The 19,495-nt window shown below is 40.2% G+C and overlaps 1 protein-coding gene across 1 annotated transcript in view; it reads left to right on the top strand.

Moving 5' to 3' along the window:
* The window catches only part of nell2a (neural EGFL like 2a), an 80,192-nt gene that overhangs the window by 52,548 nt on the left and 8,149 nt on the right, over positions 1 to 19,495 (top strand). Inside the window, exons 14-17 of the mRNA XM_072386208.1 lie at positions 1,928 to 2,050; positions 3,392 to 3,487; positions 16,714 to 16,854; positions 17,871 to 18,064. Coding sequence (XP_072242309.1) covers positions 1,928 to 2,050; positions 3,392 to 3,487; positions 16,714 to 16,854; positions 17,871 to 18,064 — 554 coding nt within the window. The remainder of the gene's footprint in view (positions 1 to 1,927; positions 2,051 to 3,391; positions 3,488 to 16,713; positions 16,855 to 17,870; positions 18,065 to 19,495) is intronic.

The following is a 19,495-nucleotide window of genomic DNA, read 5'->3' as shown; positions in this document are numbered from 1 at the left end:
TTCAATTTGGATGAGCCCACGGTCTGTTCAGGAGATATAATGGATTGGATGATGGCAGGGAAATGGATGATGCGGCTCAGGTCTCCTGCAACAAGCATTCACATTTTTGATCCTCTCACTCTTCGGGTGCCATCTCTCACTCCTCAGATCTCCCTGTCTTTCACAACTGTATGCATTTAAAAAGCCTGAAGGGATGGCATCAAAAAATAAATAAATACATGCAAGTAGGTGCTGCTACAAACAAAAACACCATATATCTGTGGCTGAAAATGCTACAGAGATCTGCTTGATGTCTGAACAAAATGTGGAAGAGAGCTAAGCAGAGAAAACTTATTTCTGTTCCCTGCTGAGCTCCAAAGAATAACAAGAATAACTGGAAGCAGTCCAAAGTTACAGTCTATATTAACACCTAAACTTGTGAATTTTGTGTTTTCCAAGAGTCTTAACATGTCTCTAAAAGTTTTCTAAGTTTTCTTTGTCCTTTTCTGAACATCTGAACATTCTGTCTGCAGTATATAAACACATGATGATATGAGCTTAAAAAAGCAGTCTCTCAAGCTAAATGTTTTTTAACTACAGTAGCTGAAATAAGAGAGCTGTTACCATAAAGTGGGCCTTTCGTGATCAGCGTCTGTTTTGTGTTGTTTTGGAGCTTGAAAAGATGCAGAGATGTTCCATAAGAAAAAGAAGATTTCAGAAACTTTAAACAAGTCAGAAAGTTTTCGACACTTCAGCCCAGGCACTGCATGATAACGAAGCACATATCAGTGAGCATTATTTATGGGACTCTCTAGAATACAAGGGGAGGGCATTCTTTTTTATGCTGCTCTCTGAGGGACAAAGTTCTCTCATTGTGTTTTGGGGTAGCATTTAATAAGATTTTCATACAGCATGTCGTCGCAGGTGGAATATGTGTTTTAAAGCTAAAGATAAAAGACATTTCAGAATATAACTTAAAAGAGGGGTCTCAGAGGATAAGACTGAGAGGGTAATCAATATGTAAGGGAGGTAATACTCTCCAGCCCACACTGGAAATTCTGCTGCTGTATAATTTAAATAATAAAAACAGATTTTTACACAAATAATATATCCACAATAAGTCCTCACTCTATAATAAGAGAGCATTGACATTAAAATGGTCATTTTTCCTTTAGTAGGCGTTGAATCACTTGATCTTGTACACTTGGGAAGTTGCAGTTGTATTTTGGGCTTTTTTCCCCAGGCTTTCATTAAATTATTTCTCTCCAGTATTCATATTCTATCGTGAGGTTCTCCACGTAGAGGAGAAAAGGTTTGTTTGCCATTTGGATACAGTAGCTTGTTATGGTCTGTAGCCATTAATCAAGCCTGTCAGTCACTTGTAAATAACTCTACATTGATGGGAGCCAGTAAGTTCTGCTTTAAAGGAACCTTTTTTTTGCTTTTATGAAAGCTGCAAAGAAAAAGGAGGAAACAAAGAAAATTATGATATTAAGAGACACAAGAAGACATCAGAGTATAGAAATGTGGACATTAAGTTACAATTATTATGAAGCCTAAACAGCCATTGAGACTTTCTCGTCTCTCATAATGTGCCACACATAAGAAACAAATGACAACATCCAAGACTATTTTCGAAAAGATCAAGATGGCAGGCGGAGAAATGACTCATTCTTGACTCATATCTTAGAACTACAGCAGTCTAATTGTCTTAATGGATAGTAAAATAAAATACCAACTGGCTGTGTTCATCCCTCACGCTTCCATGGATTCAATCAAAGGTTATTTTCTTGAAAGCAGTAGTTGTTTGCAGATGTGAGTTTAATGTCTGAACTGATGCCGCTCCCTTTTTCTTCCACTTTTATGAGACACTGAAATATAATATATCTTCATATAACACTGAAGAACCTGCTGAGATTGCTGTCTGTCATGTTTCCCTTTTTTACAGAGCATGATGAGTGCCTCAGCGGACTTCACAACTGCGACGAGAACGCCCTGTGCTTCAACATGGTTGGAGGCCACAGCTGCTCCTGTAAGCCGGGCTACACAGGCAACGGGACAGTTTGCAAAGGTGAATGCTGCAACGTTTGCTGTCTCTGACTTTTGGGGAATTTCTGCTTCGCAGGTGGCTTTACCACTTGATAGCTCCTTTTCATTATATGTGTTGTTCTTATTCTATCTAGTCCTGATTGCTTTTTTCTTTGGGAGAAAATGTGTGCTCTACATAACGAATCACACCGTAACCTGCTTTGAAAATGAACAGATAGCTCAACCACACAAAAAAAGGGGGATCGAAGGATAAACAATGTTTATATTGAGCCATTCTGGCGGCATATTCTTAAGTCTGTGATTTCGGTTGTATATCCACTGAAAAGCCTTCTGTGACCCACATTTAATGAGTGCCTCCTTCTGTTTGCCGTCCCATTTGTACTCTATGCCCTTACTAGAAAATTGATCTGACCTCAGCTGGTTAGTCAATTCTTTGATTAGAAATCAATTTAAGGTGGAACTGCACTGATTTCTCTCATTAATTAAGGTCGTTACACTAGTCACGGTGGGCAGTAGTCATTCTTTGAAAACAAATAAAACAAATAAAACAAATAGTTAAATTTGTAAAAAAAAAAATCAGCAGGTACAAGCGTAAAATATTCGGACAAAGAAAATGATTAAATCCTAAATGAGATCCTAAATAATTAAAAACAAAAATTCAACATACACATTTTCAATTACTCCTGTGTTAGCTGTCCTAATTAGCTGATTAACTCATCAGCTAATGGATGGCTGTGGTGTTGTCACTGTGATATCATCAGGGTCATTCTACCTTCAGGGTGAGGAGGATATGATAAAAGGAGGATCAGATTTTTCCTGGTTGCATTATGGCAAACGTGGCATTCTCCGCTTCTGGACAGTGACAAAAAAAGAAAAAGTCATTGAAGTCAGATCACGTCAAAATGTTATGGGTTATTTTTGTTTAACTTCTTGTCTTCGGTTCGTCCGCAGATAGAATGGAAGCACAATTCCCTCTCCATTCTCATAATTTGAAACACCGTTTGCTCTTTGTTTTACTGAATAGGCCTTATTCTGTTTTTAGTGCTTCTTCTGTTCTGTGTAATTCTGGTATGATTGGTGTATATATTACATTTCTTTCCATTTCATTCTGTCAATTCAATGACTTCTCTGCGTTTTGGGGACATTAACTAACAGTGTGCCATGGATAATGAACACTTTGGAGTTAACCTTGGTGAGGAGCATTAATCATGTGAAATAATATTGTGCAAGCCTGTAATGAATCACATCACCAAATTAGCTCTTATTCTGCATGCAAATACTTGTGCTGCTGCTGGTGTAATTACATAGTTAATACTCATTAATCTTAGAGAGTAATGGCTCTTCTCCTCTGGTGCATCTCCAGCAATGTGTGACGGACTGTGCCAGAATGGGGGAACCTGTGTTTCACCCAACAACTGTGTTTGCCAGCAAGGATTTACTGGGAAAAGATGTGAAACAGGTAAGATTTCATTCTAGTGTTGCAAGACATGATGTGTTGGTGATCAGAGTTGTCGTTGTAACTTTCTTAGCATATCTTGGGCCATGTTTAAAAAAACAGACTAGTCTTACTTTGAGGAGCTGTCTGTACCCAGACATCTGACCAGCTTGCAGCTCTTCAGTATTAATCAGTGTAGCATGGTCCTCATACACTCCATAAAATATCTACATTACAACTCCTGGTGTTGGATATCTGATAAGCCGTGATAACTTGAGTATTAAATCAGCCAGTGCATAAGCCATATCACAACTCCCTCTCTTGCATAGAAATATACCAAAATCACAATGTTGTGATAAGAGTCAGGGCTTTGGATGTGACTCCATGGGTCGCTCCATGCAGTGCTTTGTGATCAAGACAGACTTAAAACCTTATGGTTGTGCAGTAAGCACCAAACCAGTTTCAAACTTTAATGGAGTGTCTTTTCAGAGACAAGAGGCCAGGCTAATAGAAAGTCAAGACACTTCTCTCATTCTGTGCTTGCGCTGGAATGCAGCAAAGTAAGCATCTGTGCTTTCTCATTGGCACAGGTATTGATTGAGGACCGTTTCTTTATGAGGCATCCTTTTTACAGCCCGTCTTAAAGTAAATTAATTTCCTCGTAGTGCTGCTTTTAGATGCTGAGTGTGTGTGTGTGTGTGTGTGTGTGTCAGGGAGCTGTCTCTTGGCACAATACTTGTCCTCCTCCCCATTTTGGGGCACAGAATGATCTGAGAAGCTCTTCCTTTAGTAATGGCACATTCCAGACAATCACACATTTCATTACCTGATGCAGTCTTTTAGATCCCTGCATTTCTTTCTTTATCTCCTTCAGTGTTGATTTTTCTTGTATTCTGTAACAACCCTGCACCAATTTAAAATAGTTTTTGGTTTTGTTGACATTTCCATTCTGTTCAGCTTTATCTAAAAAGCAGTAATTCATTTTACATCAACATACCCATCAATTCATGTTGAGCAAGCATTTACCAATAGCAATAGTGAATATAAATAATTAAACCAAAGTTATTTTTGTGCTGGACTGTGATTGCAGGGTCAGATCTTTAAAGCCACATGTTGTTGCTGAGTGATGGAGTTATAACACTGGTTGTTGATCTTTAAAAATGTTTTGACACTAAATATTTCTCAGAGACTGCTCTCAAGGTGAGGGGACACGTACACCAACACATGCACCAGCCCGGTTGCCAGTCAATATGTGGACATTTTACCTTTCTGGAAACCAAATTGACTCATTATGCATTCATTAGCCACAGGAGCCCGATGTGTCTGTCACCACATGGCATAGGGAGGATGTTTACATGACACTGTATATATATAACTAGACTCAAATGGGCCCTGGTGCTCCTGGTCGCCCAAAGCATTTCCAGACTAATGTTGCACTGTCGGACATGCTTCAGTCAATGACTCGTTTCCCGTCCCGTCTACTGGGGCAAGGACAGCAGGCCAATTAGATTGCCAACTCGAGCTGTAACAGTGGCTCGACTCAACCATGTAACCGAGCTGAGAGACCGTATGAGACGAGGTTATACAAGTTGTGCATTTAACGCCCAACAATGTTGTTTTCCCAGGGATTTAGTTTAGACAGTCTAATCAACCTAATTCTCTAAACTTTAGAAAAGGTGATTTTGGTGCACAGATTATTAAAAAGTGATTATCACAATGCTGATAATTCTCTATGTGCAAATGTCCAGCAGGTATTTTGTGCTTAAGGGCAGAAACCCCAACAGTATTCTCCCTCTTGTGCAAATGCATTGCATACAGGCAGAAAAAATGCACAGTTCTCCACAGCCCTGCTCATAGGCCATCTTTCATTGTCCCAGATATGTCGTGTATACTAGCAAGCCAGAGCCCACCGATTACATTAATTAAATAAGAGGAACAGGTGCATCCATCTGAAATGAGCATCAGCTGAACTTGTTCAGAAGTCATTTTCAGAATGTTCAGAGTAGAGAGGATTTAGTTGTTTGGGGGCTGCAAGCAAACATGACATGGGTGTTATGGTTTGTCAAATCTGTGATGCTCTGTCCAGAATGATCTGATCTGATCTCAAACGTTTACATTTAAGATGCGGACATTTTATGATTTTCAACTTTTGCTCTTGTTTGTTTGTTTTGTGGTGAAGTCACAGTAAAATATAAGATTGTATACGATAAAGTAAGTGAGAAAAAAGGTTTTATTGTGATTTGAGTGAAACAAACGTTCAAGGTATTCTATTTGTACATTTGATGTGTTATGTCCTTGATGCTCTCGTTGTAAATACCTGTGTTTGTCTCTCAATCGCAAAGCTGAGAGTGGGCGGGGTTTGAATGATTGACAGCTCAGCCATCAATCTGGTCTACGCTCTACTCATTATTGTGGCTTAGTAGAATTTGAATCTCAGAAACTCACACCAGAAATTTTGAACACTTCTTTTGCATGATGTGACGTGATGGCTGTCACCACAGCTGCTGAAGTTGATGGTGCTGTGTGTATGAGCATCCCTCTACTGTCTCTCACAGTTTCTCTCGTCTGACTCAGCCATATGACAACTGCTATCCTGACATTGTTTCCTTGTGCTTTTGAAGTCCAGGAGCAACATCAGGACCTTATGCTACAAGACTAAGGCCTGTGGCACTGCTTAGAGAATCCATCAGTCATATATTCTAAAAGGAGGGGTCATTTTCATTGTCTCCTCAGCATGACAGGATCTCCCAGTGAGGGATGGGTCTACTGCAGACGCTCACAAAATGTATGGGGGTTAATGTACTGTTGGATATGATGCTCTAGTTTTCGGAGTAAGGTGGGGGAGGATGAGAGTAAGACACGACAGCAGCTTGAGAGATGAGATGGAGACATACGGGGAGAATGACAGATTCAAGGAAGGAGAGGACAGAGAGATAGCGGCTTGGACGGGGTGAGAGGAGGTGAAGTGGAAAGGAGGATACAGAGATGTTGGGAAAAACTGACAGACGCTGCCCTGGAATGGAAAATGCGAGTGGAGAGATGGGTGGTTAGAGGGTAGGGGTTAGTGAGTTGTTCTCTGCATTTGGATGCAGAATGAGGCTAGTGGAGATGGGGCTGCCAGAGGTGGAGAAGTAGAGCTGGGTGGATGAACATGAAAAAGCTTTCACTAAGTTTGGGCTCCCCACTCACAGAACCCTGTGAGCTTTTAGAGTCCTCCCCAGGGACTCCACCACTTCTGCTGCTGCAGCGCCAGACTGACGGCCTGTCATGAGGCACTGAACAAGAGCTCTTCAAAGCAGAGCAGAAACACACGCACCACCTATGAGCGCATATTCATGAGAAGAGGCAAACAGTTTGCCACCTCTTGTTCATATTTTTGTACGTTAGTGTGTGGTAAGGAGCATGCTCTAAATGTACTTTGTGTACTAGTGCGATTGTGTTGTTTGGCTCTGTGTCTTTGCTTGTTCTATGGTCATCTTGTGACGCTCTTTGCGCCTCCTGTCTTGTCATTACCATTCAGTGGGGATAGATAGAGTGGGACAGGGGACACGCAGGGCTGACAGACAGACAGCAGTGAGTGGAGAACTCTGACACGTCATGAATTATGCAGGATCCAGCTGCGCCTGGACTCATATACACTTCAGTCATGGATATAAATGTACGCAGGGCCAGCCGTGTAATGTTTGCCCTCAACATGTCGCATATTCACCACGGGAGCCCCAGGGTACCACTTTCCCTTATATAACGTTACTGAGAAATGTGGACATATTAGGTATATTCTAAAAAAATGCGAGTCTGTTTTGATTCACGGCTTGGAGAAAGATTGGCAACTATACCCTCTGAGGTTTTTAACAGAATGTTTTGTTGTTTTGAGTGCTTTGATACAAGTTAGAACAAGTCTTTTATTAAAAAATATGTTTGTTTTTTATATTTTTCTCACTTACCCATCACTGAATTTGTCAATATAATCAATTTATGCATCTTTTAAAAATACAAATATACACATTGCAGCTGCTGTACTGTTTGACTCTATTTTCATTTTCTCTTTGCAAGGGCATAAATCTTGCAAGCCATGTCTTCTCTCATAACATCTGTGCAGAGGACCAAGGTTGCTTGCTAACCAAATCAAAGAACACTTCTGCGGCCTTGTTTCCTTACAAATCAATTGTAGATTTGTTGATTTCTGAAAGCTTTTCTGTGAAAGTTTTTTTTTTTTCTAAAGCAACACATACACAACTTTAACCATCAGACCTTCCAAACAAATACCATTATATCGTCCTCTGTCAGAGCTTCCAGAGAGGCACCTTATTATTGTACAGGTTGTGTACATCCATTAATTTAAATTTAGAACCAATAGGTCATTTCTCAATGAAACACACATGCTGTTTGCGTCAACATATATGTGTTCTTAATATAAAAGAATGAATAGGCAAATGATGCATTTCTCCACAGAGCAAGTGGATCAGGGCACCAGGAAGTACCTTTTACCTTTTCCAACTTCTCTAGGGCTGCAGTTCTGTGGCCCATGGCTCTGTATAATATTTTCAAACTGCTCACACTTCCCAAACTGTTCAGAAAGTGAAATTAAGATGATTGTTCATTTCTTTTTTTTCTTTTTTTTTGTAGGAGGGAATGGGGAACATTGACAGATTTGAACTCTTTTGTCAGGTTTTTTCCTTATCTAATCGATCATTATTTTAACAGCCTTTAAGAATGAATCTCTGGCTGACCTCTGATGCAAATTTCGTGGCCATGTTATGTGCTGTAAATCTACAATCTTAAAGATAATTCTTGGTTGAGAGAAAGTCTTTTCCTCAATTTTCATGTCCACTTTCCCCACAATACATTAGCCTAGTATACATATTTTTTTTCAGTTACTGTTTGTACTTAAAGATCTTCATCACCTTTAACCACAGACTAAATGATTGAATGAAGTACTTAAAATGACTCATGTTTGCTTTCTTGGAAAGTGTAAAGCCTTCTCAATATGAGAGAGCAGGAGGAGCTCATATTACGAGTCCTAAAGCTTCTGCACTTATGGAACTTTTAGAAAATAGCCCACATAGTAAAATTCACAACAACGGCTTTAAAGGAAATCTGTGCTTTAAGATCCTTTTAGGAAATCAGGGCCGAGACCTGTAAAGATTGTTTACCAGCAGAAAGTCTCTGCATGAAATAATTGGACGTAACATCTGTGGACAGCCTCTGCTTGTTCAGGTCTTAGATGTATGTTTATTGACTGAATTGCTGAACTAGTCCTATGAGATGAATGGGGAGGTAGCTGTTGTATTTTCTTTATTTTCAGCTCATTACCTTCTCCTTTCAGCCCCTGCTAAGCCTATTAGGATGCCCGGCCATGAGTTTAAAAAAATTCTGTCACTATTCTGTCTGTTCTGAAATTAATGGCCTGCTCTGCCGTCCTTGGTTGGCTTCTTGCAAGTTTCTCAAAGGACAGAGTGGGCTCCTGAAGGGAGAGGTTTACTTAGATACTGTGGATGGACACCTCTCCCTTTCATCTTTCATCTCATCTGCAGTCTCAAGATCTCATGGGCAATTTTAATCAGCAGCACTGCTTTACACGGAGTGCAGTTTAGAGTCAACAATATTCCTTAAGGACAAGGAGAAAGAGATAAAAGTTTTTTTATGTTCAGTGTTAATGATGCAATTTAGATTTGTGACTCCTACACTCCTGGAGAGTTATGTTCAAGAGTGTCATCAAGGAACTGGAGTGCATTATACCTTGATTGTAAATTGATGTTTTATTGGAAAAACTCTCAAAAAAAGTCTTGTGAGCATTTACGAGCAGACATTTTTTACAAAGCGATACTCCTATAAAGAGAACTGGCATCTCCTTCCTCCCATATTCCCATGTAGCTGGTTTTGATAATTAAATCTCTTTATACATCATTTTCAAAATGCAAGATCTATGGGCTGTGCAGGGGAAGAAGAAGGGATAGAAGTGATGAAAAAAAAGAAAATTACTTTGAGGAGAACAAGTGTGGAGTGTTGAAATGAAGAAAGGGTGAAATATTTAATTATCGACTGATAGCAGATGAGAGAACATGAGGGGAGAGAAAGAAGATGAACAAAGGCAGCAAAAAGGAGGTGATTTATAATGGAAAGTAAAAATGGAAAATCCGAAAAGTAGAAATCAAGGGGAGGAGGATGAGATGAGACCAATGGCTTTATGAGGAAATCGTTAAGTCATACTCATGCCAAATCTGGCCTGCAGTGTAAATATATCTGGCCTGCGAGATAATACCAAATGTCTACCAGAGCTGGCCCGCTGGTAGACAGCGCATGCACCGCTAATACAACAAATCTCAGAATGCTCTGCTGGTGCGTTGACTCGTCAATCAGGACCCACAAGCGCCTCCTCTGCTGACAGTCATTAGCGACCTCATGCTACCAGTCGCATTGGGCTACCCCTCCCAAAAATGGCCAAACGAAAGGAGGAAAATGAGAAGTTTTCTAGACAGGTGGGAAGCAGAATATCTGTTAAAAAAAAAGATTATTACTAATGTTATTAGCCTGTGAACAAAGGTTACCACTGAAATTGAAATCAGAAGGCTACAAATATTGATTTTTTTTTTCAAATTTTATTCAGGAAATGAGTGCCACAGATGTGTCTTTAATTTCACATTTGATTTCACGTGTTTATAGTATTAAGCTTATCTTGTTCCAGATTCAGAGTTTAAGCAAAACTTAAGTTTGTTTCCATATGAAAAGGTGCATCGTTATATCTGATGAGAAGGAAAAACCTCCTCAATTGTAGAATTTGATTTCAATAAATGTCAAGGCTGGCCCGCGACTTTGTCAAAGGTTTTAATTATGTCCCGCTGTGTTTTTGAGTTTGAAACCCCTGCGTTAAGTCAGTGCAGTGAGGCCATGGTTGTTTATAGACTAGGACAGAAGGTGGACCAGACAAACAATCTGTTCCCTTAGGCCTCATTTACATTTATTTCAGGCTTTAGGAAGTTTGTCAGAGTTTCAGACAACACCATGGACGAGGCAGACATAAACTTGGTGGAAGAGTTTAAGATACGGCATAACAGCCGGAACAGCAGTAAACAAACAGCAGGGAGGTGGATACTAATTCACAGATGGTGAAGTCAGAATAAACTGCTGTATGACCAAATTCAGGGAAGTTCACAGCACAAGACAGAGAAGTTTTTGACAGTGAATAAAGTTCTGGATGTTGCATGATTCTATACAACAGGGGTCACGGTTTGTGTGTTTTGGGGGGGGTGTGTGTGTGTGTGTAGGCTCAATGGTCGACACAACTGACACACAGTTTCAACGAAGCTGAAATCTCCCCTGGGCACGTCCCACCCAGCACTAAGGCACAGGTAGTGAATATTTAAAATCCATATTAATTTTTTTGCCCCTTGACAGCTCCCATAATCCATCACTGCAGCTCTCGCTCCTTTGCTCCATGATTTACCCACAAGGCCTGGGGGTCTGTGACTGTTTAAGCTCAAGCGGCTTGTTTAAGTACAATGATTACATATTCATTATTTATTTAGAGATGGCTCTGCAGAGCACTCACTCCATCACTCGTAATTAGCGTGTCTTAATTAGACCCTGCTAATGGCCGGAGCTGTCGTTCAACTGAGCACAACCTGCTGCTTCTGCCTAAATGACATGTCTCCCAGGATTAGGTTGGTGCTGTAGCTGCTGCAGTGCAGTAAACTGCACAGGGAACAGGACAGCTACATTGCTTCAAAGAGCTGCTAAATTAAAGTGCGGGCTTTTATCCGTTGCTACATACAGATCTTCTCTGTGAATTATACATTCAGAGTAATCTCACATCCAACCTCTTTTAAGCTCTGTTTTGGTCCCTGCTAACTTCTAAAGAAAATGTCCAGCTCCTTTACTGCTAATTGCTCCATTGTGTTTACCAACCAGTTGCTAACTCAGCCTGTCTGTTAATTAGAACTGGAAAGGTAAGGTTCTGTGGGTTAATTGGAGCTTTTCTTTACTGAATACAACTTCCTCCTGTAGCTGAAAATGCTCTTTCCTCAACAAGAAAAAGAAGAGTTGATTGAAGCAGAAACCAAGACATGTTTTAAGTTACTAAATCACGATTTAAGACACGATCACAGTATCTTTATCTGTGGGTACAACATTATGAGAATTTCTCTTTACTCGTTATCTTTTTTTTTGTTGGTACAAATATGTTGAGTGCTGCAGTTTTAGATACTATTGCTAATTTCCGGTCTTACAGTGACAAAGTTTTCAGACCCACATTTTGCCTTCATTTATGTCCATCTTAATATAGTTTTGTCACATCAGTGAACACAAAACTCTTGACTATGACCAGGAAAAACAGGGTTTTGAACTTTGAGATTGTTGAAAATAAGAGACTAAAGTATTCCAAATATTTAAGTAGTCTTCACTTTGGCCATGTTTACCAAAAACGATAGCATCAGGAATTATCCTACAAGATTTTGCATGTTTTTTTTACCCCCATTTTCCTTGGCAGAACCATTCAAGCTCAGTTAGGCTGGACAGAGAGCATCAGTGAAAAGCTGTTTTAAGTAGCTACCAAGAAAATATGTTGCTATTACATCAGAACAATCTCATACAATATCTATAATACATAATGTCCATAATGTAATACATATAGTGTACATATTTTGCTTGATACATGCACAAACTACTGGCAGCTTTATCAAGCCACAAATAGACAAAGTTTGGCAGATAAGTAACTGTCTCTGATATTTTTCCCCCTTTCTTTATTCTTTTAATGTGCATATATTATTTGATGTAATACAGAGAAATGTAAAACTGCTGTTTAATTCTCAGGAGACTGTTCAGTTTTAACACCTTTCCAGATGTGCTCTGCTGGATTTCCACTCAGACTGTGGCTGGGTCACGTCCAGACTTACGCAGAGTTTTGGAGTTACACTTCAGATCATTGCCTTGCTGAAAAATTTCAGCCTCTCTCTTCAATCTTGATCATGCTGTATACCTTTTTTTCCCCTCTATCTGGACTAGTTTCTTAGTTCCTGTTACAGAAAAACATTCCTATGGAATGATGCTGCTATCACTATGTTTAATTGTAGCCAGATGTAAAAAAAGCAGGAGTGTGAAAATGTTGCGGCTGCATTGCATAAGTAAAGCAGCAATTACCAGAACAGGAGTTTGCTTATTTTGGGCCTCATTGCCATGTAGGCTCAACTTTCAGTCAAAGACATCCTTTCATCTTCCTATTTATTTACCTGAAGACCAAAAGAGCAAATTCTAAGGCTTGGGGGAACAATATACAGGATATGGATTCAGATATGGATTTGCATCTGAGTGACTGCTTCAGGTTTAACAATGATTGGGCAATTGTATGAGTTCTTTCCCTCTCCTAGTAAAGACTGAGGTTTACTGACCATTAATCAATTCCACTTCACTGTACAAAAAAGAACAGGTATCAGCTAACCCTCTCTCCCCTTACCGCACTGTAATGCGGATGCCAGCAAAGGTTTTTTACGCTTTACCATCTAACACAAAGGAACTGAAATCTTTCCTCAGCAGTCACCTTGATATAACAAATTCAGCTCATTATAAAATTCACTTCTTCAGATGACTTCTGACTTTGGAGCAGGAGTTGAGCGCGACTGATGTCTCTCAGTGCTTCCTCCCTGAGCGCATCAGGATTATCTGTCAAAATGACGCGGAACTCGACCAAAAAGCAAACGGAGATGGCCGATGGCTTGGAGGAGATTTATTGACAATTTGTCGGGATGACTGGAAGGTTGGTCCATGGAGATAATGACAGGTGAACAGGGTGAGATAACAGGCAGGTAGGCGGGTTATCTGGTGTGGAATCGACAGCAGTGGGAGAGGCCCTGAGATATAAAGAGCAAACATTTACGGATTGACGAAAGCAAGATAAACCAGGATCGGGCCTGAGTGTTACCTGACTGGTGGTAAACAACAGCAATGAGTGAAGACCAGGGAGGATATATTATAAAGTGATGAACTGCTGGCAGCTGTGTCAGGTAGTCACAAGGCTGCCCTGCCCAAAGGAGCACATACAGACACAAGGGAAGACAGACAGCTACGCCTGAAGAGAAAGGGGAGTAGGAACCAACAAAAGAAAGACAGACTGCTGCGATCATGACATTATCAGGTAGCTCTCTAGGGACATGAAAATCAGCTTGAATTAGGTTACTATACTGAAGATGTACAAGTGGCAGCAATAATAGATTTCGCATTGAGTTATGCAATGCAAAAGAGCTGCATTCCAACCCCTTGGGCTTTCCTGTGCCAAAAAAATGAAAAATGATAAAACAAAAAACAAAAAAAAAAAACGAGAATATTGAATGACAGGACAGGGAGAGGTAACAGTACATGTTCAGGAAAAGGGAACAAAAATGAAGTGAAGAGGCTGTCGGGAGCAGCGAGAATGAGAGGAAGTCGTGAAGACAAGAGGGCAGGGTAAAACGTATTTCTTAATTCTGCCCTTTTCTCCTCAAAGTGAGTAAATGCAGGGATTGGCAAAGGTGGCGATAAGAACAACTCTGTTTTTGTCTCAGCTTTGTCTCAGCTTTGAGAGAGATGAAGACAAAGGAACACCTGGAAAGGTGAAGGCGGTGGGTGAATGAAAAAGGAAGAAAGGGGAGCTCATGGCAAAGCAGCATAAAAAGCCCAAGCAACACTTTTTCCCCACTTTGTCCCTCGTCTTAATTGAACCCCTGTTTCCAGCCTGCCACTCAGGATAACGAGTGGGATAACTGCAGCTGGTCTCTCTGTCACATGTTCTCCTTCTTTGTCTTTCCCTCCTCCACCTCCTCCTTCTTTTTCTGACTGCTTCTACTTGCTTTTCTCCTACTTTGTGTCCACAACCACCTACTCCTCATCTGGCCCATCCTCATCCTCCTCTCTCTGTGTGGGTATTTTTGTCATTTTCAGTGTCTTTCAGTCGCCAAGGTAACTGCTGTACCATAGCCTTGACCACTTTAGAACACAGAGAAAGACAGTCAGATGTTATTTTGTTTGTAGGCCTTTTCTTTAATACTTATTTTTCCCCAGAGAAGAAAGAGACCATTACTTAACAAGTGAAAATACTCTACATCTATGATTTAACAAAAGCAAAAGCCTTGTGATTCACTTGGGACAGCCTCTCTCATCAGTGCCCCTCTGCGACAGTCATTGTTGATGATCTAATTACAATAATCTTCCCTTTTCATTCAAGAAAGATGATAAAAGAGAATGGAAGATTTTTGCGTTGCATGATGTATCTCTGTTGTACCTCAGATCTTGTCTCGTCCAAACTGCGACAACAGTCGAATTTCACTGTCCTAAAACGTGGCAGCTCATGAAAAGTTGATTTGACAGCAAGTTTAAAAAGCGTTGTGCCACAATTTTGGCTGACAGGTATGTTCAGAAAAATGGAGATTGCGACAAATCTCTTTTAGTGGGTCTAACCATCTGTTGTTATAACCAGACAGTAAAGCCTTTAAAATAACCTGAATGAAATTGGCTGAAAATAACCCATTTGCATATTTTTAGACTTACTTCATCATCAGTGTCTGATAAAAATAGCATCCGACTGCTCAGTTGTACTTTGAACTATTTCATACAGCCGTAATGGGGAGGATGATTCTAACAAATTTAACTTGATTCTTTTTTCCACATACAGGCAAAACACTATCCATTTTCTCCCTTTAAAAGCTTCCTTGTGCTTTTATCGTACTGAAAATTCACGGCCAACAAAGAGCATTGGATATTTCTCTTCAAGAGTGGAGAGAATCTGTCTAAATTTTCAAAGGCGGGCTCGTTATGCCATTTGCTGTAGCCTTTGCAGTGATTTTTAAGCAGTGCTCTTTTAACCAGTCGTAAGGGGAGTTGTTTGCTGTCACCAAACTGAGTGGTGAAATGTAAAAGTCTGCCAACAGAGCGGCCCTTTGAACCCAGCCAATATGAAAAAAAGAGGAAGAAAAGAATGTTCTGTAGTTTTTTTGGGGGGGGGTTTCAGCAAACCTGCCTCTGACTCAGACAAATGTGAGTAATTTTTAGATAGATAAAGCCCTAATCTGTGGGACATTTGATCAACGGTTAATCTGCTGCAGAAATTCTATTAAGAGGCTGAGAGCTCATTAGCCAATAGATCTTAATCCCATTACTGTCTGGGTGGTGGGGGACCATGAGCCCGTCTGCCTGTCGCTCTGTGGGGGATACTGTTGCTGTACAGTTGTGGAGAAGGTCACCCACGGCACACTGCCATTTTCATAATGAGAGCGGAGCATCATGCATCATGCACAATCATAAAAAAGCCATCACTGGCTATGCAGACGCATTTAATCACTGTGCATGTCTGGTCCTAACGTATTTAGCCCTGCTGTGTAATAACAGGCTTTATTTCCTCTCTCATGAAGGTCTGGCCCCTTAGTTTAATTAAATGTTAGCTGGGATATCAGAGTAATCTGTCTCTCTGTGTGTATTATGTTTATTGTTGACAATTGTGTTGGATTTGCTCTTGCTTGATGTTTTCTGGGTTGCTTGCGGTAATTAAAGGGTTAGACGCTGGTCTGTTGTGAGCAGAGGGAGGAGCGAGGCAGGGAAAAAGAGAAACAAAGAAACAGGATGAAGAGACGAACAGAAAATGACAGGGAGACAAATACCGAGAGGAGAAAGTCGGAGCATGTAATCACGGTCTTGAATTAAAGACAAGAGCTTGAGGAGGAGGCAGACTCAAGGATTTTTATGAGTGGAGCTCTGTGAAAATAAACATCAGCTCCATCTATTGACAACCACCCACAGGCTGTTAGAAACTGTGTCAGAGTCTTTTGCTGAGTGTCTCTGCACGTTGTTACAGAAAGTTTTGTCAAAGCAAAGTTGAATAAAAGACAACTCTCACCTTGGAGTAAGTTTATTTCCCTCCATGTCTGTACACTTTATTATAGTTTTAGTCGCATCTCAATATACAAACCAATTACATCTCTCTCTTGTAAGAGTAAGAGTATGTTTTATTATTATATTATCATTGATTTATTCATTCCCTGCTATCCTTTATTAATTCAGATGTCATTCTCCGGCTATGAAACTATGGCTGATCAATAAATCCTTTGAACTAGATTCTCTCAAACGGTAGACATGTGGTTTTATTAATCATTAGTCAGTCGGCGTTGAAAATACTCAAGAGGCAAAAATGGAGCTCAATATCTGGTTCAATGTAAAAAAACAAAAGACATTTAAAAACCAACAGACATCGTATACAGATGTCTTATTGTCTGTCCTCTCCTCTTCCTCAGATATTGATGAGTGTGTGGACGGCTTTGTCGAGTGCGATAGTAAATCCACTTGTGTCAACTTGCCCGGCTGGTACCACTGTGAGTGCCGTGACGGCTACCATGACAACGGCTTGTTTTCCGCCAATGGGGAATCATGTGTGGGTAAGTTGCCCGCCTTCAACAAAATTTCAAAAGTTAGGAAGAAAAAGAGCAAGAATTCTGATCTTTACAAACATGTAAAAGAAGGAGGAACATCGTGGCTTTTGTGGGTTTGAAATAAGTTGAGTCCAATGTTCACATGCATCCACCTTATTGATACCTGCTTTAGATTACCTGAGATTTTAGAGTTATTTAATTAATTTAACTTTAAATTGTGGTTTATATATCTCTACCAATGCCTGAATATGACTTTTGCAATTCAAAGCTTCACCATGTCTCATTACCGGACACATTGAGTAGCTATTATTTTTGTCATCCCAGTTTCATCACTACCCTTAGGCTTCAGTTTTCAAATGACAGAAGCCACAAATAGCAGATCGTTGCTGAAACACAGAGTTAATCACAAGCTCACCATCACAAGCTCACTTAACTTTTGAGGGTTAATTTTTTTCTAAATGGAGTTTAATTGGAGCGGTATGTCATTATAAATGTGTTCTTCCTCCCAAAATGTCGCTATGCTTTTTTGCTTCCTGTTCATTTTCTGGAACGTTCTCTCCCGATTCAGCCTGTCAGAAGATGTGTCGGAGCTGTCAAAAGGGAAACCCTCAATCTGCAGTAACATGGAAGCAATGCCTGTAACAATAGAGCCTGCGCTGCTCTGCTCATTGACCCCATCTTTGCTGTCAGTTTGAGCTGGAAGACGCTGGGCGTTTGCACATTAAAGGCACTTATAACAAATAGATAAATAAAGAATAACCTCTCTGCACTTCACACAGTCGTAGCTTGACCAAAAGTGGGTTTTTTAGTCGCACTGCAGGTGCATACAGCATTTATATCCCGGAGTGTTGTGTTGCCATATTTCACGGTTGTTTTTGAATGAAATGCTGACGGCTCGCTGCCATGTGGTTACAAAAGCATCATAAAGGGCTATTTATTGGCTGTTTTCCAAAGCCGTGGGTAGAAACAGCATTACCTATGCAGAGCATATGTATGATGTCATTTTTTTGTGCTCCTTACAGATATTAATGAATGCAAGACAGGAAGGAACACCTGTGCAAACGACACAGTGTGCTTCAACTTGGAGGGAGGCTATGACTGCCGGTGCCCCCACGGACATAACTGCACTGGCGACTGTATCCATGACAACAAGGTCAAGCACAGTGGGCAGATCTGGGTGCTGGACAGCGATAGGTGCTCGGTGTGCTCCTGCCAGGTAATAAACAGAGCGAGATGGAGAACAGAGACGCAAGAGAGAAATGCAAAGAGCAAGTAACAAAGGAGAGGTGGATGGATCACTTGAAACAAGTGTAAGGAATAAAAAAAGAGTCATAGGACATGTGTTCACAGATAGTTCAGCAATTATGATTCCCCTCTGTCTCTCTTTTGTAGTGTTTTGTGCATCCAGCTAGTCTTTTCACCTGTGTTTATTCTTACTCCACTTTCCAAGTGCTTAAACAAAGCATAATAAAACAAGTGTAAACCTGCTCCTTTATATGAATGGCGCCGTCTCCCACAGGGCCAATCAGCAACAAATGTCACCTTCTTCTATTGTACGACGACAGTGCACCTCCCCAGCCAGTGGGTGACATTTTAGAAAACACTGAAACAAACTAGTGTAATGAATTACGCTTCACTTTCCTTTCTTAATTGGATAAGATGTGTAGTAACTTGTAAAAGACCAACGGTGTGCCACCTTTAGGCCAAAAGTCTTTTATGGGCATATTTTGTAAGTCTGATGTGCAAAAGTGCTCCTTGTTGACCTTTAGAGAAGACAAAGTGAGCAAATTATATCTCATCCACCACAGCTCTTGAAAAAATATTTACAGTAGTGTGCACTCAGTCATGGTAAATAATTGAGTAGATAGTGTAACTGCGTGTTCATAAAGCTGCACAAATCAATATTTTATATTTCCAGTGGGTAAAATGAGTTTTATGGTGTGCGTTTAAAGTGACAAAAAATTAACAAACTTTACCATTCCTCGGGTATGTAGATAAGTACTTAGCAATTGAAAAGAGAAATATATTGGAGTTTGTTGTTATCGGGAGAAGTATATTTAAAAGGCATATTTCTCAGAATTGGTGGAGATCAAAAAGTGAAGTAAAAGAGGTGAAAATTATACTTCCAGTCACTACATGCAAAACAGACCATGCTTAGAAAACCAAAACAAATCCAAGAGAGATAGGAGGAACATCAGGGGTGGCCAAATAAATTATGTGAGATAGTTGTAAGAACACACCGGTGAGCTCTGCAACATAAAACACCTGGATTTTCAGGGAGATAATGGTAGCGATCAGATCGCAGGACACATTCCACAGTAAAGAAAAAAACCCTAACAACGTCCTGCCAAGTGGCTGGCACATCATTATACAATTTTACCATGAAGAGAAGACTTCGACAAGAGCAAATGCAAAGGGTTCACAGCAAGGAGCAGACTTTTCATTAACCTTAACCATACAGAGGTCAGATTAGATTTAGTTAAAAAGGCCTCTTAATAAGCTAGACCAGTTCTGGAACAGCATTCTCTGAACAAATTAAATCAACCTGTACAAGAACAATGGGAAGTGAAAAGTATGACGAATTCTCAGAACAGCTCATAATTTGAAGCTTGCAATATAATAATGCAAAGTTTATATAGACTATACT

This window comes from Leuresthes tenuis, unplaced genomic scaffold (assembly GCF_036924035.1).
Source record: "Leuresthes tenuis unplaced genomic scaffold, fLeuTen1.0.hap1 SCAF_5, whole genome shotgun sequence".
NCBI lineage: Eukaryota > Metazoa > Chordata > Actinopteri > Atheriniformes > Atherinopsidae > Leuresthes > Leuresthes tenuis.
The sequence above is the reverse complement of the archived record's forward strand: the minus strand, read 5'-3'. Positions and strand labels throughout refer to the sequence as shown.